Below are 20,648 nucleotides of genomic sequence, written 5' to 3' on the forward strand. Positions count from 1 at the left end.
TTCTACCGGGAATTAGAGTTATTTATGCCCTAGTGGTCTCTTTTTAAATCACGATAAATTTCTTGAAGGCAAAATTCACGTCTTAATCATTTTTAAATCCCCATAGCACCTCTTCCAAAACAAGACATTCTGAATAAGAGGTACTAAAATGTCCTGAATACACAAATCACTTACTTGTATTGCAACTCGAGCAGCAGGGATGATTTCCTCAACCCTAATAGAAGACCTGTCAGACACTGACAACTGTCGGTAGGATGACTTTTCTGGGGTACCACATAAGGACATCTGTCTGCTTGTCTGCCGGCTGACATTTCGGAATGGGCGGGAAGAAAGTGCTTCTATGCCATCTTTGGTGAGGTCTTCATCTAATAACGTGGGCATTGTTTGTCCAACAAGTAAAAATCTTAAAAAGAAACAGCTAGACTTATTCTGAGTCCATTTCACACTATTTAAAAACATGATTTGAAAGAAAAAGTCAAATATTGCCTGTTGAGACTAATGCAATGTATTTACATACCTTGCAAGCTGTAGACAGATGGAATAAACACCCTGCCTTGTTTCATAGTCTACTTCTGATGGGATGGAGTCTCTCTGCATGACATTTACAACCAAACTTCAAAAAGAATAAAAAAAAGTCAGGATATTAAAGACTTCTATTTCTTTCATTTTAAATTTTCCGTAAGTATAGTAATGTAATTGGTCATCAATATCATCACTTAGTTTCTACATGATTCTGTCATATAAGAGCCTAAATATATCTATCATAATAATTTCCTATGATACCTATAAGCTTCCTAACTGTTCTCCCTGCTTCTGCTCTTGACTCCCCACCTTCCAAACCTATTTTCAAAAGACCCATCAGGGTGATCCTTGGAAAATTTGAGTCAGATCATGGCACTCTTCTGCATAAAATCCTTCAATGGCTTCCTATTTCCTACGCTGAAAAACAGTAGTCTTCACAGCAGCCTATAAGATCCTTCATAACTTGACCTCTGATATCTCTACAATGTCATGTCCCAGACCTCTGTCTCATTTGAGAATGGGAAACACTGCCTCATTCACTCTGCCCCAACCACACTGGCCTCCTGTGGCCTCTGCAGGCACCAGGCAGGTCCCCATGCATGGGTGTGTGCTGGCTGCTCCTCTGAAAAGCTTTCTCCTGGGTCTCGCTCCCTTATCTCCTCAGGTCTTTGCTAGATGTCACCCTAGTGAAGCTTTTCCTGATCACCCTACTGAAAATCACAGCCCCCGAATCCCTGTTTCCTTCTTTATTGTTCTCTACAGCTCTCCTCACCACCTGACACATATTTTTACTTATGTTAATTGTTTCCCCCTTTAAATTGTAAGCTTCATGAGGATGTGGATTTTGGTCTAATCTACTCACTGCTCTGTTCTCAGTGCTTAGAACAGTATCTGGTACATGAATTAAATGACATACACAAATAAGCCAAATGTTTAATGACTTTAGTTTGACAGCCCTGTAAATGGCTGAGTGATATGAAAGGAGCTTTTACTAAAAACACCTCTACAGTGTTGAACACAGAATAAAGCTACATGTGTGCCAGACCTTCTACAATACCTGGGAATCCTTTTCGCCATCGTTTCCCTGTTTCCCATTCCCTCAACCTCCTCAAGGTCCCTACCCAGCTTCTCTGTGCCAGACCTCCCCACATGAATTCCTTCAACCATCCTCTGCTCATGCATCGAGCTGGTGTCCATGCTTTCCTCACCCAGAGGAAATGGTATGCCTACTTCTTTCTAGAGAAAATCTGCTTCCAATTGCAGTACAAGTTGGCCCCATCATTTACCCCTTTCTCTTTTATCTTTATTTTTTTCTCCTTCATTGGTCCCTTTTAGTTATCCTATGAAGAGAACCAAGTCTTCCAGTTTTCCACAAGCTAAAATCAAAACACAAAAGCCAACTTTCCCCTCAGTTATTTTTCTCTTCAATTTACTGTCACCCCTTTTTTCTGACTCATCTGAAAGGAGAGATCTCTATGCCCTGATGCTACCCTCCTGCCTTATACTTGCCACTCAGCTCTGACAGCTGGATTATGGCCTCATGGTTTTACTCACACGCTCCCAAATCTCTCATGCCATTCTCCACTTTTCTAACAAGCACCCTATCCAATCCAAACCATCTACTTCACATGACATGGAAGGACCTTGTATACAATTAAACTTATTTCTCTTGCTTTCCTCTGTTCCTTCCATCTCTCTCTGTGTTTATTTCCCATACTGACTAATGACTCACCATTTCGCCACTCTACCAAGCTACAAACCACAGGCCATTTTATAAATGTCCCCACCCTCTACCTAGTCATAAATGTCATTCTGTCACTGGCCTTCATCTCCTCTCTGAATACTGTCAGTTCTCAGTCTTCTCTTCCTTCAGTCTCTCCCATTTCCTTTCATCCTCTTCACTGCTGCCAGAGTAATTGTCTCAGGTAATTCTTGGCTTAGAAACTGCCTGCTTTTTCATGGACTACAACACTCATATTCCCCAATGAGACCCTTCTTGACATGTTTCTCTCTTTCATCCTTTGCTTGAACCTCACCAGGCAACTGAGGTTCCCAAGAGACGCGATTCATCTTCATGCTCTCACTCATCCTTCCCTCCATTCCAGCTTGGAGTGCTCTTTCCCTCCTTATTTACCTAGAGGATTTCTAGGTAAATAATTTCCCAATTCCTAGCTCAACGGTCATTTTCTGTGAATCATTTCCTAACCTTATGACCCTAAGCAAATTCAACCAATTTAACCACCACTTTCTCGCCCCTCCCCGTCACAAGTATTTTTTATACATAGCTCTGTTTTAATATCTTTTTTTTTTTTTTTTTTTTTGAGACAGGATCTTGTTCCGTTGCCAGGGTGGAGTGCAGTGGTGCAATCATGGCTCACTGAAACCTCTACCTCCCAAGCTCAAGTGATCCTCCCACCTCAGCATCCCAAGTAGTTGGGACTACAGGTGCATGTCATCACACTCAGCTATTTTTTTATTTTTATTTTTCGTAGACATGAGGTCTCACTACGTTGCCCAGGACGATCTCAAACTCTTGGGCTCAAGTGATCCTCCTGCCTCAGCCCCACAAAGTGTTGGGATTACAGGCACGAACCACCATGCCTGGCCTATTTTAATACTTATAATATAGTTACCTAGCTGTTTGTTATTCTTTGTTAAACCATCAGCTGCCTCTCAAAGGCAGAGATAATATCTAATTTATCTTTGCATCCACAACACTAATACCTTGCACAACATGGATTTATAGGGATCAAATTCACCTTATTTCAAACTGACATGAGACACAAAAGAAACAGATACAGTCTCCTTGCTTCTACTCTTCTTGAAGATGTCCCCCACTACCAGACGGGAGACATGTTTCCATACATTTTTCAAATAATCAGAAGTAATAAAAGGATTTAAAATATTCTAAAGGACTGAAACATCATTCTTTCTTATAAGAACTCTCACAATGAGTCATATGATACCTTGTAGGAATAAGCAAGACTTTGCAGGGGAAATTAACTAAAATAACTATATTCATGTTCGGCAACTCATGTAACATGACATTGAAACTCCAACCTCAAACCGCCGGCTTTGAGGAAGTTTTCACAGAAGGATTTGGCACAGCTTCTGGCCATGTCATCATCAGCTGTTGGCATGAGTTTGGAGCTTAGAACCTAGGAAATAGGTAAGCACAATTACTCATTCACACATTTTCAGCAGAAATTACTCTTTTATTAAATAAAACATTCAGACAACTTGAGTTAGAATTTCTTTAAATGTTGCACACTGTTTTTCCCCCAGAAGTATGTAGAAGCTGATGTTTCACGATAAAATAATCACATTTTCCCTATTCTATTTACTTTGGAAGAAAAATCTTTCCATTCTAGAGAAAGTTGGTGTGTTCTTTTCATGAAACTGGCAAACATGAAAGTCTCAGGCCCTCAGGCTTAGATAAGAACAGATAATTCCATGTGATATGCTAGATATATTCTTAAGATATAAACCAAAGTTTTATAAAACAGCCCATATATTAAAAATGCAGGATGAGTTCCCCAATAACTCTAACTCCTATTTATTGAACACCTACAACGTATCAGGCATATGTATTTTACTTGATAGGTGAGAGAACTGAGACCTGAAAGGTTAAGTAGGTTAAGTGACCGCCCACCCAAAGTCGCACGGTTAGAATTCAAATTCAGATGTGTCTCATTCTAACACTCATGCCCTTCTATGATGCCGCAATGCCTACCTACAGTGGAGTTCAACTGAATACTTTGGTTGGGCAGAATTTCACATAAATAACCATACTATAGCCAAGACTACAAATCTAGTTCACATTCTAGTTTTACCTAGCTGAGAGACCTTAGGCATACAATGCTCCCTTTTGTACTAGTTTTCTCATCACTAAGTGAGCATAGTAATTACCTTTACAGGAAGATCAAAGGATAAAATACTACAGCACAAGCTTAAAGGTGCTTAGTAGAAGCATCAGGACAAAATAAGTACTCAATAAACAACTGCTTATTTAGTTATGATTTAAAAATAAAAACTCACATTGCCTCAGTCTTAAACTAGATGTGGCTCAAGATCATTTTCCAGTCTAAAAAAATCTGATTCTATGAACCCATGAGTTTTATGAGTTTAGAACTTAATGTGGGATTTTGTTAAAGATGCCTTCTTCTCAGGTTGCTCTTGGAGAAACAGGTCCACCAACCTGGGATAAAGAGCATTACATGGGAGAAAAGGAACCTGTGCTCTTCTAAGCCCTTCAAGCATATAGAGCTCTTTGTCTACATGGACACTCCGATCCCACCCATCTCATGCTTAATGGACAACAATTTAGTGAATTGACAGGTTTCTTCAAAGACACGGAAATATTCACTTTGAAGTTTCCTAGCAGGTAAACAAAAGTTAATGAACAAATTGTAAAGAAATTAACCTTTTAGCTGACAGCAAAATAAGAGCTTTTGGGAGTGTTAGGTTTCCAACTGTTTTGTGTATCTAAATCAAAACAAAAAATATCAAAGGAATTCACACTTACTCAGGAGTCCTAAAATGATACCAGAGGTATTTTACTACTGCAGTGCTATGGCTCTAAGATAATGTAATTCAGATAGTTGATGACAAGTTGACCCATTGTTGGACCATTCTGTTTTTCTATCAAATGTGGGTGTTAAAAATTATACTTGAACTTTTTGGAGATAATCATTTAAAAACAAATGACAGATCTGGCAGGAATCACAAGATGCAAATTCTATAGACTTAAATGGGCTAAAAATTCCTAGGCAATTTTCTGTTTTGGAATACTGCATACATTTTATTTTTTGACATCTGTTTATTAAACAGAGTGAACACTAAGTTAGTATTTTCATTTTGAATAAGCCTCCTCAGTATGCACGAAAGTGTAAAATATAATCTAAACAGAAAGCACTTTGGTACTTCATGCTGTTGTTATAACTTAATACTATACTGAATGCTACTACATTTCATAAAGTTAATTCTTAAACACAGGGATGACTCAACCTTGAAAATGGTTTTCATGCTGAATACTGTATATATTTTTAAATGTTCACACTAAACAAGGACATGCTTAATTTTTAAAATATTTGCTAAGTACTTTTTCCTTTTTAGACCAATATGTCTTTTCACAAGAATGATTAAGGCAAATATGAAATGTCATCACACCCTGAAGCAATAAGATACTGTTTGTATGAAAAGTTATCACATTGTACAAGCAACGAGTGGAAAAATGAAGGACTATAATTATATGCTCCCAATTAGATTGTCAATGAAATGAAACTTGGAAAAAATGCAGGTACCCTCTTAAAAAGTTTGACTTTTGTGTACTTAAGATACATGATATAATAATTAAGATTGCTTAGGCACTGATATGGATTCTTTATTGCCTAGATATAACGTCCTAAAACAAAGCAAAATCACTTAGGGCCTTATTTTCTTCAAACCAAAAGTGGTATGAGGGTCTGACCTATTACTCTCCAAGAGCAGAACTGATTCCAGTTGGTCACTTTCACATAGTGCTTTGTTTACACTCTGTCATCCAGAATCAGTATATCCAGCTTCCATATGTCTTACTCACAAGATCTTGGAGAGAATATCTTGTTTTTTTCCAACTTTGTTCCTTTAACTACCACTATAACTTATAGACAGTAAACAATTAAATGTATTAGTTTAAAGCTTCCTTTGGGGAGGCTAATTGCAACGAACTGAGTGTTTGTATTCCCCTAAAATTCCTATTTTGGAAGTGAGGACACAGTGAGGCGGTACCATCTATGAACCAGGAGGCCAGCCCACACCAGACACCGAATCTGCCAGTGTCTTGATCTTGGACTCCCTAGCCACTCCAACTATGAGAAATAAATGCTTGCAGTTTAAGCCATCCAGTCTATAGTGATTTGTTATAGCAGCCCAAATGGGCTAAGGTAGTGATAAAAATAATCTTTTGCATATTCAAAGGCAAAGAAGTTTCAATTTATAATCTATTTCTTAAAACTAATTTTCAACCAATCATCACATAACAGAAACCTATTTACTTATTTCTGACATGTGAAAGCATGAATCTATAAATCCAAATAGATCTGTCAAAAGGAAACGGAAAGAAATTAGGTTTCTTACTTCCAAGTTGTAGAGCACTCTGAAGGTAGACATTCCCGGGGCAAAAGATCGAAACAGACTTTCTAAAATTGAACTGGCACTTGGCTGGTGCTGTTGCTTTGATGACAGGGATGGAGATTTTGAGGACTGAGAACTTGATTCAGACAGCAATGTTTTCTAAGTTGAAGAGAATAAAAAAAGACGTAAACTTCTTAAAAGGACAAATTAAAGAGAAATAGATCTTAGTACATGTTCTAATATTCTTTCCCTCTTTAATATAAGCCACACCAATGTTATTTTCTAAAAATTAACTTCATAAAACCACATTACTTCATAAAAACACATTAAAACATCAAACTTGATCATACAAATTCTAAGTGTTCAATAAGATTCAAATACTACACGAATGCTTCTGAGCATGTATTCTAAGCAACACTGAGAAGGTCATTTTAATTTGTTTCTGTGTTTAAAATTTGTATCTCTAAATACTGATAATAAAATTATAAGACTGCTAAAGTGGTAGGCTTGAAAAATGTGTTAAGCTAATACTAGTGATATATTTTATAATTACATTAGTTTGCTTATCCTTCAAATTAATTTATAAGCAATAAATGACGTGACTGAGCTGACCTAAATTTCTAACACTAAATTATAAAATAGAAAATACAGTTCTAACAACTTTTTCTACATGAATTTATTCTGAGAACATAATTAAACAGTATTATAGATAAGACACAATATTAATATGTAGATATATCTCTTAAGGAACCACATTCTAACAATTAACACAAATGAACTTTAAATATCAACTGTGAAAAAATTAAATGGTAATCCATTTATATAAGCAACTCAGACATAGGCAACAATCAGATTCAAAGAGGCATCATAGCTAATGAAAAACTTCTCAGCTGAATCACAACTAGAGTCTGATCTGGGACAAGTAACTTCATCTCTTTGAGCTTTGGTTTCCTAATATATAACATGAGGAGGTGGAAAGGTAGATGATATTAAAGGTTCTTTCCAGTTCTGAAACCTGATGTCATTATTGACTTTTATATAGGCACTTTAAAAGCCAACATTAAGTTCTGATTTCCATTTATGGCTAAGGTATTTCTTTCTTTTTTTTCTTTTCTTTTTTTGAGACAGGATCTTACTTTGTTGCCCAGGCTGGAGTGCATGTATAATCTTGGCTCACTGCAGCCTCGATCTCTTGGGTTCAAGCTATCCTCCCACCTCAGCCTCCTGAGTAGCTGGGACTACAGGTACATGTCATCACACCAGGGTAATTTTTTAATTTGTAGAGATGGGGTCACCCTACATTGTCCAGGTTGGTCTTGAACTCTGGGGCTTAAACCATCCTCCGACCTCGGCCTCCCAAATTGTTGGGATTACAGGCGTGAGTCACTGCACTGGGCTGGCAAAGGTGTTTTTCAAAAGAACAAAAAACAGTATGGGAAAGATGATATCATATGACCTTGACGTGATTTCAAGTTGCATTTTCACTCACTGAATTGTGATATAAAATTGTCATGCTAGTTAAATAACTATCAAAAATACTCATACCTTTCTTCCTAAAGAATCAAGTTGATCAAGGGCTTCCTGAATGGCTGGATCAGTAGGTATCAAGAGCAGAAGCTTCCGTACTCGTAGAGTTATCCTAAAGTTTTTCAGATACAAATTTTTTTTACATATAAGCCATAGTTTAATAACAAAGTCCATTTGCACGGAATATAAAATAAAATGCATTTCAAGTGAAAAGTGACTTGGCTCCCTAATGTTAGTAACCTTCTCTCTGCCCAAGTCTCACAAATATTTATATTTACCTTGGCTCTTCCAGATTGGCGAGCTGATAAAGCATGTCAAATACATTACATACGAGAGCCATCACTACGCCAGGGAGGGATTTCTCCTGATGGAAAAAAGCAAAATAGAAATTCAAATTTACAAAAGAATGTTCTCCTTTCCTAATCAAACTTACAAGCAATAAAAATACTAGTTCTGAAAGGCTGGTCACCGTAAAGCTTGAGGGAAGCACAGTGCTCATCTGTACTGAAGAACACCACATTGGAACATAATAGATGAGGGATCACTACCTTCTAGTGTGTATTACTTGCTCTCCCTTATCCCGGCCACCTGCCAGTGAAGGGACTAAGATGACAAAGGCAGGCACAGTAGCAGAGAGGTAAAGCAGAGGGCATATGTAATTAATATAATGGAGAGCAGGCACCACTGAGCTAATGACTGCTCACTAGCAGAGAACAGGGTGAGTGATGTGAAAACAAAAGTAGTGTGTTTATGTATCTACATTCACACATAACACTAGATATATGTAATTTAAGTTGAGAAAAAGAAGTTACCATGTTTTTTTCCTAAAGATCAGAAAAGACAAAATGGTTATAACTGCATAAAAGAGATTCGGATATGATTAAAGTACTATTTTCTGGTTATAAGGAATAAGAAATCGGACATCATTACACAATGTATTTACAAGTGGGAAGATTTTTAATAAATTCAGGATAAATGTGAGACAGGTAAAAATTAGTAAACTTGAAGACACTATGTACATTGTTTTTGTTGTTATTTAGCTGCTATAATACCATTCTGAGTGGGATTTCTTTTTAAAATTCTTGTTATATATGAAACATAATTTTTTTAAATATTGAGATGGGGGTCTCACAATATTGTCCACGTTGGTCTTGAACTCCTGGCCTCCAGCAATCCTCCTGCCTCAGTCTCCCAAACTACTAGGATTACAGGCATGAGCCACCACACCACCACACCCAATCTTTCAATACAGTTAACTTTGACAACCCCACAACACCAACACAGGCTGGGTATCCCTAATTCAAAAATCTGAAATGTGAAATTCTCCAAAATCGGAAATTTTCTGGGTGCCAACATGACATCACATGTGGAGAATTCCATGCCTGACCTCATGTAATCGATTTCAGTCAAAATCTTGTTTCATGCACAAAATTACTTAAGATGTTGTATAAAATTACCTTCAGGCTATGTATATAAGGTGTATATGAAACATAAATAAATTTAGTGTTTGGATTTGCGTCCCATCCTCAAGATATCTCATTATGTATATGCAAATATTCTAAAATCCTAAGGACTACTCAACTTGCACTAAACTTTAAGAATTCTTTGATCTCTCTAGTAAGGTTTATGCTCTGTAAATTAAAAAGATGCAGTCACACAAAGTCTTATGTTTGGAATTAAAGAAATATATATAATAACCATAGGGGGAAAAAACTGTATATGTCTTTTCAATACCTTTATTTTACATTAGCTTGCTTTCTATATAGAAGCCAAAAAAGCAGAACAGTCTTACGCAGCTTTGTACACCTGGAGTCCTAACACAGACAAGGTACAAAATAAATCAATTCATGAAGTCACTGAAATACTGATTATCTATCGTGTTCTAGGCACTGTTTTGGGTGTCAAGGATGCAGCAGTGAACCAATCAGAAGAAAATCTGCTTTCATGGAGCTTACATTTTATTGGGGGAGAGAGATAAACAAGATAAATAAAATACACAGTATGCTAAAGAAAAAAAAAAGTAGGGAAGGGAAATAAAAAGATACAGGGATAGGAAAGAGGCTGAAAATCTAGATAAGACAGTCAAAGAAGGCTGCCTGAGAATATGAGTAAAAGCTGAAGAAAGTGAGAGTGAGCCACCTATATATCAGGAAAGAACAGTTTAGGCACAGGGAAGAGCAAGTTCACAGACCATGCTATTTGAGGATCAACGTGGAGGCCAGTGCGGCTGGAGTGGTGAGAGGAGAAGCTCACAGGAGACAACCTTGGAGAGGCTCTGGGGGACACATTAGGAAGGCCCTGAAGGTCCCAGTAAAGACTGGCTCTTATTCTGAGTGAGACAGGAGCCACTCGGGCAGAGTGGTACAATCTGACTTATGTTTAGTAAGATCCTGGGCCACTGGGTGCCCTGTAGCGAAGAGACTGAACTGGTGTAAGAGCAGAAACTGTGAGAGCAGTTAGGATACTATTAAAACACGCCAGGTGAGGCATGGTGATTGCCTAGACTGGTGTGCAAGCTGTGGATGCAGAAAAAAGTAGCTGGATTCTCGATGCATTCTGAAGGTGGAGTCAAGAATTTGCTCATGGACACGGGTGTGAAAGAAGGAACCCAAAGATTCTGACATGAGCCAACTAGAAGACTGGAGATGCCATCATTTGCGACACAGCAAGAAAGAGATTTGGAGTGGGAGTGAGGTAGTGGGGAAAAGGGTATAAGGAGTTCAATTTGCAATAAATTAGGATTGGGGTGCCCTGTAGACACTTAAGAGATGGTTAAAGCTAAAAACTAGAAGTCAGCAATGTACACACAATATGCTGAGACTGGAGATTGGATGAGATTATTAAGGGAATGACTGTAGACAGAGGAGAGGTCCAAAGATTGGGCCAGGGAACTCCTCAGTACAGAGATCAGGGAGATGAAGAGAAAATGGCAAAGGAGACCAAAAAACAAAAAACCAACCAAACAAAAAAACCAAACAGGCAGAGAGGCAGTGGAAAGTCACACAAGTCCTGAAAGCCAAGTGAAGAGTGTTCCAACGGGGAAGTGACCACACGTATCAGCTTCAATGAAACACCAAGAAGACAAGGACTAAGAGGTGGAGGTGACAGACTAACTTGAAAAGAGGTTAATTCTTATCAAGAGAGATCAAGACAGGATGTCAAAGAAAAGCTGGAAAGAAGTTTAGACAACTCTTTCAAGGAGCTTTGCTGATTTTGGAAGGAGAATGGGGCAGAAACTAAAGTGGAAATGGGGTGAAGAGTTTCTTTAAGATGGAGGAAATAACACAACATGCTTGAACACTAATGGGAATGACCCAGTAGAGAGGGGGAAAAAAAAAATCAATGAAGAGAGAGATGCATGAGAGGACAGTGAGTGGCCAGGCAGAATCATTCAGTGATTGACTCAGAAGGCTGGTAAATTATATTATCTTCTTCTCTCAACTGAATCCCAGCCTTTGTTATACAGTTTGGAAGAGTCAGAACTTGTCTGAGAGAAAAGGATATCATCATCCAAACCCATATGGGCTGAACACAAAAAGACAGTGATTGTTAAGTTCTTGTTTTTAAATTGAAATTGATCACCCAGTACCTGCTCCATGGCGTATGAAGAACTAAAAACCCCACTGCTGCTGCTGCTGGAGCTGGTTGAAGAATCTGCTGAACTCCCAGATGGGGTCCCACTGCCAGAAGTCTTCACTGTAAGGATCTGTTCATCAGAAAAGCCCAGTTGGTGGAGTAGCTTTTGATCTTTATTCACTGTCAGCTGCAAAAAGTGGTTTCTTAATTATCGAGAGGAAAAGAGGAAATTATTCATATCAGGCTAAATATTTGTATCATTTATTATTCATAAAAACTGCTTATTTAAACCTACCAGGCTATCATTTGTAAATATCTGTATATTATCCACAGGAGAGCACAACTGCTTGGCTATTTTCCACCGGACACTCCCTATGGTTTCATTACTGTGAGCCTGTAAAATAAAATTAAACATGTTGTGAGAGAATTCATTTATTTATTCATTTAAACAACTGGTCACTTACTAGGTAATGGGCACTGTTCTAGAAGCTGGGAACACAGCAGGGAACATAAAGACAAGAACCCCTACCCTCGTGAGGCTTCCCTTCTGCTATAATTAAATGTTCCATTCCACACTCCACCTCCTCCCCATCAAGCATGGAATGAGACCTCAAGCCCTTCTTCCACTGTGGTGTTGTCCACTCTTTCCCTTTTTCACTGTGCTCCCCTCACACCAGCCACCTTGCTTGCCTTTGTACCTGTTCCTCCATTTGCCTGGAATGTTCTCCCAAGCAAACGTCATTTACCCTGTCACTTTACTCAAGTTTGTGCTCAAATGTCACCACCTGAGAGAGACCTTTCCCTGTCCACCTTTAAATAAAATATTTTGTGCATTCCCATCACCCTCTTATCACCGTCCTCACCAATGTATCCTACTTTACTCTTATTTGTTCTTTATAATACTCACCACTGCCTGACATTATATAATATTTATTTATATATCTGCTTATACCCCACAGTTTCATTTCAGGTCTTTATTCTACATCTGTTTACCAAACAACCTTTAGAATGATTATTTATGTAGCTATCTCAATCAAGACTGCTTTATGAAACTAATAAGACAACATGAAAATGGCTATAGTTCTTAATGTAAACCTACCTCAACAGTGAAGGTATCTTTGGTAGACTCATAGGTAACATTAAGAGTTAAAAGATGTCCATGAAATGAGGCACCATGAGGTAGAATAGTTCGTGGAACAGAGTAAAAATCCTTAAAAAACAAATAAGTCAAGTCAGATGGACAGTACCACATCAGAAATACATACCTATGTACATATGATGAATGAAGATGCTTTCTTAAGAAAAGAGATGCTAACTGGGTGTGGTGGTGTGTTAAACTCCCAGCTACTAGAAAGGCTGAGGTGTCAAGATGGCTTGAGCCCAGCCTAAGCAACATGCGTCTTAAAAGAAGGAAGCGGCTTACCTCTATAGTGATCACATAGCGCTCTGCCAGAAGCAGCAGTCTCTCAATTATTACAAGTTTAGTGGATCTACAGATTAAAAAAAAAAAGTATTACAATGTATTTGAAGTGAGTTACTGATCTGACCTCAATTCTAGTCTGTTTCACCAAAACCACGGTAACAGTTAGCACTCAGTGGTCAAGGACTGAAATTTGCAAAGATTAAACTTCCCTTTTACCCAATGGGGAGGTGGTTCTACCAGCTGACAGCTGTAGCATACAGATGGAATAAGGGAGAAGCCTGTACCTCCCCATGTTTCCTTTCCTTTCTTCTATTTAATTCTTTAAACAGTTATTCCACAAATGGAGGACCTGGGTTTCTAGGCCTATCTGTCCATTAATTCATCAAGAATGAAATCAGTGAGTTTGACTCTCATTAATCTTGTAACTAAAATATGACATACAATTCTGTGAACACATGAAATCTGACAAAGTTCTGAACTGCCTGAGAATTAGAAGACAAATGCAAATCAGTAAGTATGACACAAACAAAAGTTGCTATCTGAAATCTGAGGTCTCTTTTGGTTGAAGACTTATGGGATCTTACTTATCAGTTGAAATAATCAGACTGCAATATTCATCAGCTTATATAGTCATAACCCCATACTTTACTAAAGAGAACATTGCATGTATTAACATTAAGAAATGAAAATCCAAGTCCTCTTAATTTAAACATTTTATATTCCCGAGAGTCTAGATATTTCAAAGAGGTATATTTCTAAAACTGAAAAGAGGTACCACCATTTTCTAACAATTGGTCTGGTATGCTGATTAGCAGTACCAAAAATTTCACTCTAAAAACAGCTGATTAAACACATTTCAGCAGTTCTATTAAATATATTTAACGGAGTTCTAAATTATTCCAGTCTATGGGCAAGAACTAGAACTTGAAATTCAGATGAAAAATTTTTAGAAAATATTTAAGTCCATAATAAGTGAGTGAACTATTGAGTGAACTGTTTTTAAATTATGCCTCAATAATGAATTAAATCACAGACAGTATTATGAAATACTGTACAGATGACAGAAACCCCACTACCCCAAGTTGGAACAATTATGGATACTGAAAAGATCTTTCCAAACTAGTGAAATGAGATAAACTACAATGTTCTGGTTCAAATTCGACTTTGAAACTATATATTCTTATTAATCCAATTTAGTTTGTAATAAGAATATTTTAAATTATGTGGTTTTTCTCTGTAGTCCACTAAATATGAAATGATTCAGAATAAAAAGCACTTAGTAAAGAGAAAAAAAAAAAAGCATAGTCATTTAAAGAAGTAGGAGTTTGGACATCCTAACCCAAAAGCACATAAAATACACTTACATTCTAATTTATCAGATAAATAAAACTATTAAGGAACTGAGTCATAGAAATGGACTACATCTTACAAACATGTAATTGGGAATTCTTAATATACATTTTAAATGAAAGTCTATTTGAGATATACTTCCAAGAATGTAGGAATGTGCAAGTCATGTTAGTGTTCTTATTATGAGTTGAATCTATCATTACTTCTGCCATCTAAAAATGAAGTCTGAGTTTATCGGCTTCCTTCATATTAACGAAGTATAGTGACACAGTACTCAAGTCATTTTTAAAAAGAAGAATGGGCTGGGAGCAGTGGCACAAGCCTGTAATCCCAGCACTTTGGAAGGCTGAGGCGGGCGGATCACCAGGTTAGGAGATCGAGACCATCCTGGCTAACACGGTGAAACCCCGTCTCTACTAAAAATACAAAAAATTAGCCGGGCATGGTGCCGGGCGCCTGTGGTCCCAGCTACTCGGGAGGCTGAGGCAAGAGAATGGTGTGAACCCGGGAGGCGGAGCTTACAGTGAGCCCAGATTGCGCCACTGCACTCCAGCCTGGGCGACAGAGCGAGACTCCGTCTCAAAAAAAAAAGAAAAAGAAAAAGAAAAAGAAGAATGGGGGAAAGGACTCACTGCCTTGATTCCCCTTTTTAAAGGAAGGCTTTAACAAGCAAAGGAATACCCTTATTCAGTTGTGAGTAAGAATAGTCACTCTAGAGTAGAGACAGACTCTATGAGTACCCATCACTAGAGGGCAGCAGCAGAGTGAGGTACGGAGAGCAAGCCCTTCCCAGAGCACTCGCCAGTTTTCTGGGAAACAATGACGTGGTGCTGCTTACCAGTAGAGGCTCATAAGAAACCCACAAAAGTATTTTAGTTACTTCCATATAACGTTCCAAATTATGCCTTGTTTCTCCTATACCTCCTATTCATGAAATCTGAGTTTAGCATCTGCTGTAGTTCTCTGACATCAAAGAACTACAGCAGATGTTAAACTCAAGATTTCATCAATATGGCTGGGCACGGTGGCTCACGCCTGTAACCCCAGCACTTTGGGAGGCCGAGACAGGTGGATCACGAGGTCGAGACCATCCTGGCTAACACGGTGAAACCCTGTCTCTACTAAAAATACAAAAAAAAAAAAAAATTAGCCGGGCGTGGTGGCGGGCGCCTGTAGTCCCAGCTACATGGGAGGCTGAGGCAGGAGAATGGCGTGAATCCGGGAGGCGGAGCTTGCAGTGAGCCGAGATCGCGCCACTGCACTTCAGCCTGGGCGACAGAGCAAGACTCCGCCTCAAAAAAAAAAGATTTCATCAATAATAACTGAAAACTCAAAAAACAGCAGTGTAATAGATTAAGAGACAATGTACAAAAAAAAAAAAAAGAGACAATGTCAGTTTAAAGTTTTAACACAAACAATGGGGGATAAAGTTCTCACTAAAAATTATTTTGAAAAATATTTTTATTATTTGAATATTTTATGATTATACTATAATGCATAATTTTAATTAATCATCTTCCACTTCATTCTGCTTACCCTATTAATGCTCTGAGCTTGAGTATTCAAGGAGAAAAGCCTAAGTAAATATTTTAAACTTGAAAAAAATTAATCTTCATACAATGTATGTGTATTCCATTCTAAACAGTAAGTTATTCATACTACATAGAATAAAAGTAAAATGAATCAAATAAAAACTAAAACAAGAAGACTTGTCCACCAGGTAGAAGGGTAGGCACAGGGCAGTACTTGGGTGGTTCTGGTGATGACCTACACAGAGAACTTCCAAAGAGACACAGATTCAGGGGTGTATGATGGGGAACATGTAATTCTCAGGATTATGACAGCTTGCAAAAATTATGATACAAAATGAGGAAATCAATAATTCAGAAACCTACATAAAAAATACCATTTAAGAAAACTGACGTATGTGTGTTGTGTATTTTTCACTTCTGATCACTTACCTATAAGGAGACTGAACTGAGGTTGCTACAGTTGGCATGGCAGTTGCTGTAAGCATTTTTGTTGCTCTGGTCACAGCATGTGTTAGAGTGGGGCCACCAAGTGCTGAACTGGCTGCCTAAAAGATACCAAACAATCATTCTTTATCAGGGTTTCTCAATCTGGACGCTAATGACATTCTGGACAGGATAATTTGCTGTTGCAGAGGGCTGGCCTGGGCATTCATTGCCAGATGTTTAACAGGATCCCTGGCCTCTACCTACCTAGGGACCAGTAGGATGCTTCTAGTTGTGACAACCAAAAATGTCTCCAGATATTACCAAATGACCCCCAGAGGCAAAATAAGCTCCAGCTGAGAACTAGTGCCCTACATACATATGTTAATACTTACATGGGACCTCATAAAGGGTATTTGAATACTTGAATATTTTTTTATAGTGACATATTTGGATAGAAGTCACAATTAGGGAAATACTGTACATATTCTAGCACATACTTATCATCAGAAAGTTTAACTTATTGGAGTTGGGAGGCAGTAGCATTTTAGGCTTTTGGAATATTTTTGATTAGATATGAAACTTAAGCATATCAACTGAATATGAATGTTTAATGCTTTAACCGTCATGCTACAAATAAAAGAGATACATGTGAGGTAGCATTACACAGCAGGCTTCTAATGGACAAAGACAACCAATACCACCTACTACTAACTGTCCTGCTGTGGCCTTTAATAACATTTATGGTATAACTAGGTGAAACATAAAGTAAAAAAAAAAAAAAGAAAAGAAGCAGTGCTTGTATAAAATTCCTGAACAGAAAAAGAAAAAAGAGAAAAAGATTCTATTACAAACATGGAATGTATAGACGACCTATTTTCTGAAGATAGTTCCTATACTCCAAAAGGGGAGGAAGGTGGATGGAGTGGGGAAAACAGCTGATGAGAGGGAGAAAGATTTCCTATAAAGTACACTTATATATTGGGCAAACATCTGTTCCCTATGCCACAATATGGTACTATTGATAAATTCTTCAATAGGATCCAGCCACAAACATCAACATTATAAATTAACTAAAAAGATAAAATTACAAAAGAAAAAAAAATTTACCTCAAAGAGAGGTTAAATAAAATTTGCTACTCACTTCTAATCTTGTGTAGCAATCAGCAATGAATTTCTTATGTAAAGATACTGAATCCTGAAAGAGTATATGGAAATTACAATTAGTCCTTGACATTTAGTTGTAATCATTATTCAGCACAAAATATCAAAATAAGCCAATTTTTGGTCATGCCAAGGATCATAGCTTATCACTAAAATATATATATAATTTTCTGCTTTCTTGTGTATGGGTAACTTCTTTCCTTAGATACCTACCTTCTTTAATCTAGGATTTAGATTAATGTAACTATAGTTTATGATTAGCTGAATAGCTTCATTAGCAATTTCTTCATCAGGTGATTCCATGGCTATTTTCCAAATGAAATCCATTCCTATCAATTCCAGCTTTTCTACATACTGTTCAAAAGAAGAAAAATTATAAAGCATATCAGGATCACAAAATTACAAAACCACAAACAATTATTTTGTTACATCACGAGTCCACACTTCTTCAGTTCAATACGAATTAAGGCTGCAAAACCTCAGCTATATGAAAATAATATTATACTGATGTGGAACTTTAAAAAGCAACCAACCACAGAAGCACTGGGCAAATTCCATGGGAACCAGGATAGGTATGGAGATATCTCTTCAGACATCCCTAGACCCAAACTGGACACACAGCCCGACAGGCTACTGAAGCAGAAATAGAGGAGGAGTGAGATGGGCACCATTTTCAGGAGCTTTTCTTCAAAAGGAAACACAGTCAAGCCAGAAGTGGTCACTAATTCTTGGGGCTCAATCTGGTCTTTCTAAAGCTCAGCAGGCAACAGCAGGACCCAGAGCTTGTAAGATCTGGTAAAAACTCTTACCACCCAGGAAGTCATGTCTTGAATAAAAAGGACGTAGAAAAAGAGTTAATAAGCCTTTTTTTCTTTTCCCCCAAAGGGGTATGTGTAAATATAAACATAAGCTGTACATCCTAGTTTTCCTGCCTGTCTATTCCTGAATTTTTCTCCCCAAATCCCTGCCATTGTGATCCCAGGACGAAGACTGCGCTTGCTTTTTTAGGTGCATGTGAATTGCTGGATCTGAGGAGTTGGAAGCTTAGGTGAACTATCCCTGCTCTGCATTCATGTAGCCACAGGAGGCCACTGGCTGTCCCTAGATCAGCCAGAAACAGAGAGATGTGAGGAGGGACTGGTGTCCTCCCAGGTAGCTGGTGAGGCATGGTAGTGCAGGTAGGAGCCTCCCTTGCACTCTAGGAGAAGCTCTGTCATCAAGGTAGAAACTGGCAGTCAAGGAGATGCTGTTCTTTAAAAAAAAAAAATCCATGTTATCTCTCAACACTTTTTTTTTGTTTGTTTTTGTTTTGCTGAATATCAAGTTATACTAGATTATCCAAACTCTCTAGATTTGAGAATAACATACTTACCAACTGAGCTCCTTGTCTTTTCAATCGATGATCACAAAGATTCACATTTTCAAAAAAAGTTTTAAATAAGTTAAAACCTGTAATTATAAAATGCCAAATAAATTCATGTACTCTAGGTAACACAGATAATCAATGAAAAGACTCAAAGTGGATCAAGAACTAAAACCATAAGACTCTTGGCATTGGTTTCTTAGATATGGTACCAAAGCAGAAGCAACAAAAGAAAATATTAGTAAATCGGATATAATCAAAATTAAGTGCTTCAAATGACACTAACAAGGAAGTGAAAAGACAACTCACATAATAGAAGAAAATACTTGCAAATCAACTATCTGATTCTTTAAGTATCCAGAATACATAAAGAACTCTTACAACTCAACAATTAAAAGACAAACCCATTTTAAAATGGGCAAAAGATTTTAAGATTTCTCTAAAGAATATAAACAAATGCCCAATAAGCACATATAAATAGATGCTTAATATAATTAGTCACCAGAGAACCGCACATTAAAACCATTAGATTTGGCCGGGCGTGGTGGCTCAAGCCTGTAATCTCAGCACTTTGGGAGGCTGAGGCAGGCAGATCATCTGAGGTGAGGAGTTTGAGACCAGCCTGACCAACATGGTAAAACCCTGCCTCTACTAAAAATACAAACATTAGCCAGGTGTGGTGGCATGTGCCTATAATCCCAGCTACTTGGGAAGCTGAGGCAGGAGAATCACATGAACCTGGGAGGTGGAGCCAAGATCATGCCACTGCACTCCAGCCTGGACGACACAACAAGACTCCATCTCAAACAAACAAAAAAAAAAAACACCCATTAAATTCTGATACCACTTTATACCCATTAGGATGTCTAAAATAAAAAAAGGCAGATAATAACAAGTATTGGTGAGGATGTGAAGAAATTGGAACCCTCATATATTGCTGGTGGGATTACGAAATTACAAAATAGTGTGGCACTTTGCAAAACAGGCAGTTCCTCAAAGGTTAATTACATATCACAACAATCTGACTTCTAGAAATACATCCAAGAGAAATGCAAACTAATACCCACAGAAAAACTTGTACATGAATGTTTACAGCAGTATTAACCATAACACCCAAAAACGGGCAATAATCAAAATGTTCATTAGCTCATGAGTGGATAAATAAAATATGGTACACCCACACAGTGGAATATTATAAAGCCATAAAATGGAACGAAGTGCTGATACATGCCATAACCTGGGGGAACCCTGAAAACATTATGCCTTAATACAATGAAAGAAGTCAGAGACAACAGATCACAGTGTATGATTCCACTCATATAAAATGTTCTGATTAGGCTAATCCATAAAGACAGAAGATAGATTAGAGGCTGGATAAAATGAATGGAAAGTGACTGTTAATGGGTATAGGTTTATTTTTGGGGTGATGAAAATGTTCTCGGATTGGAACAGAGTGAAGGTCACATAATTTTGTGAATATACTAAAAGCCACCATTTGTACACTTTAAAAAGTGAGTTTTATGGTATGTAAATTATATCTCAATTTAAAAATTCAATGAAAAGAAACACTTGAAAGGAGGATTTCTATACTTTGATACATTTTTACCTTAATGAATCCTTTTGTACTAAGAAATTTTAAAAAGACAATTTGGCA

The 20,648-nt window shown here is 37.6% G+C and overlaps 1 protein-coding gene across 1 annotated transcript in view; it reads right to left on the reverse strand.

Moving 5' to 3' along the window:
• USP24 (ubiquitin specific peptidase 24) overlaps positions 1-20,648 on the reverse strand; it is a 144,785-nt gene that overhangs the window by 56,800 nt on the left and 67,337 nt on the right. The window contains exons 21-34 of the mRNA XM_011973840.1: positions 19,004-19,080; positions 17,845-17,985; positions 17,612-17,665; positions 16,474-16,589; positions 13,163-13,229; positions 12,839-12,949; positions 12,035-12,133; positions 11,753-11,926; positions 8,442-8,527; positions 8,182-8,275; positions 6,640-6,795; positions 3,583-3,680; positions 518-613; positions 175-403 (exon numbers count right to left, since the gene is read on the reverse strand). Coding sequence (XP_011829230.1) covers positions 175-403; positions 518-613; positions 3,583-3,680; positions 6,640-6,795; positions 8,182-8,275; positions 8,442-8,527; positions 11,753-11,926; positions 12,035-12,133; positions 12,839-12,949; positions 13,163-13,229; positions 16,474-16,589; positions 17,612-17,665; positions 17,845-17,985; positions 19,004-19,080 — 1,598 coding nt within the window. The remainder of the gene's footprint in view (positions 1-174; positions 404-517; positions 614-3,582; positions 3,681-6,639; positions 6,796-8,181; positions 8,276-8,441; positions 8,528-11,752; positions 11,927-12,034; positions 12,134-12,838; positions 12,950-13,162; positions 13,230-16,473; positions 16,590-17,611; positions 17,666-17,844; positions 17,986-19,003; positions 19,081-20,648) is intronic.

This window comes from Mandrillus leucophaeus, unplaced genomic scaffold, assembly GCF_000951045.1.
Source record: "Mandrillus leucophaeus isolate KB7577 unplaced genomic scaffold, Mleu.le_1.0 Scaffold14, whole genome shotgun sequence".
Classification (NCBI taxonomy): Eukaryota; Metazoa; Chordata; class Mammalia; order Primates; family Cercopithecidae; genus Mandrillus; species Mandrillus leucophaeus.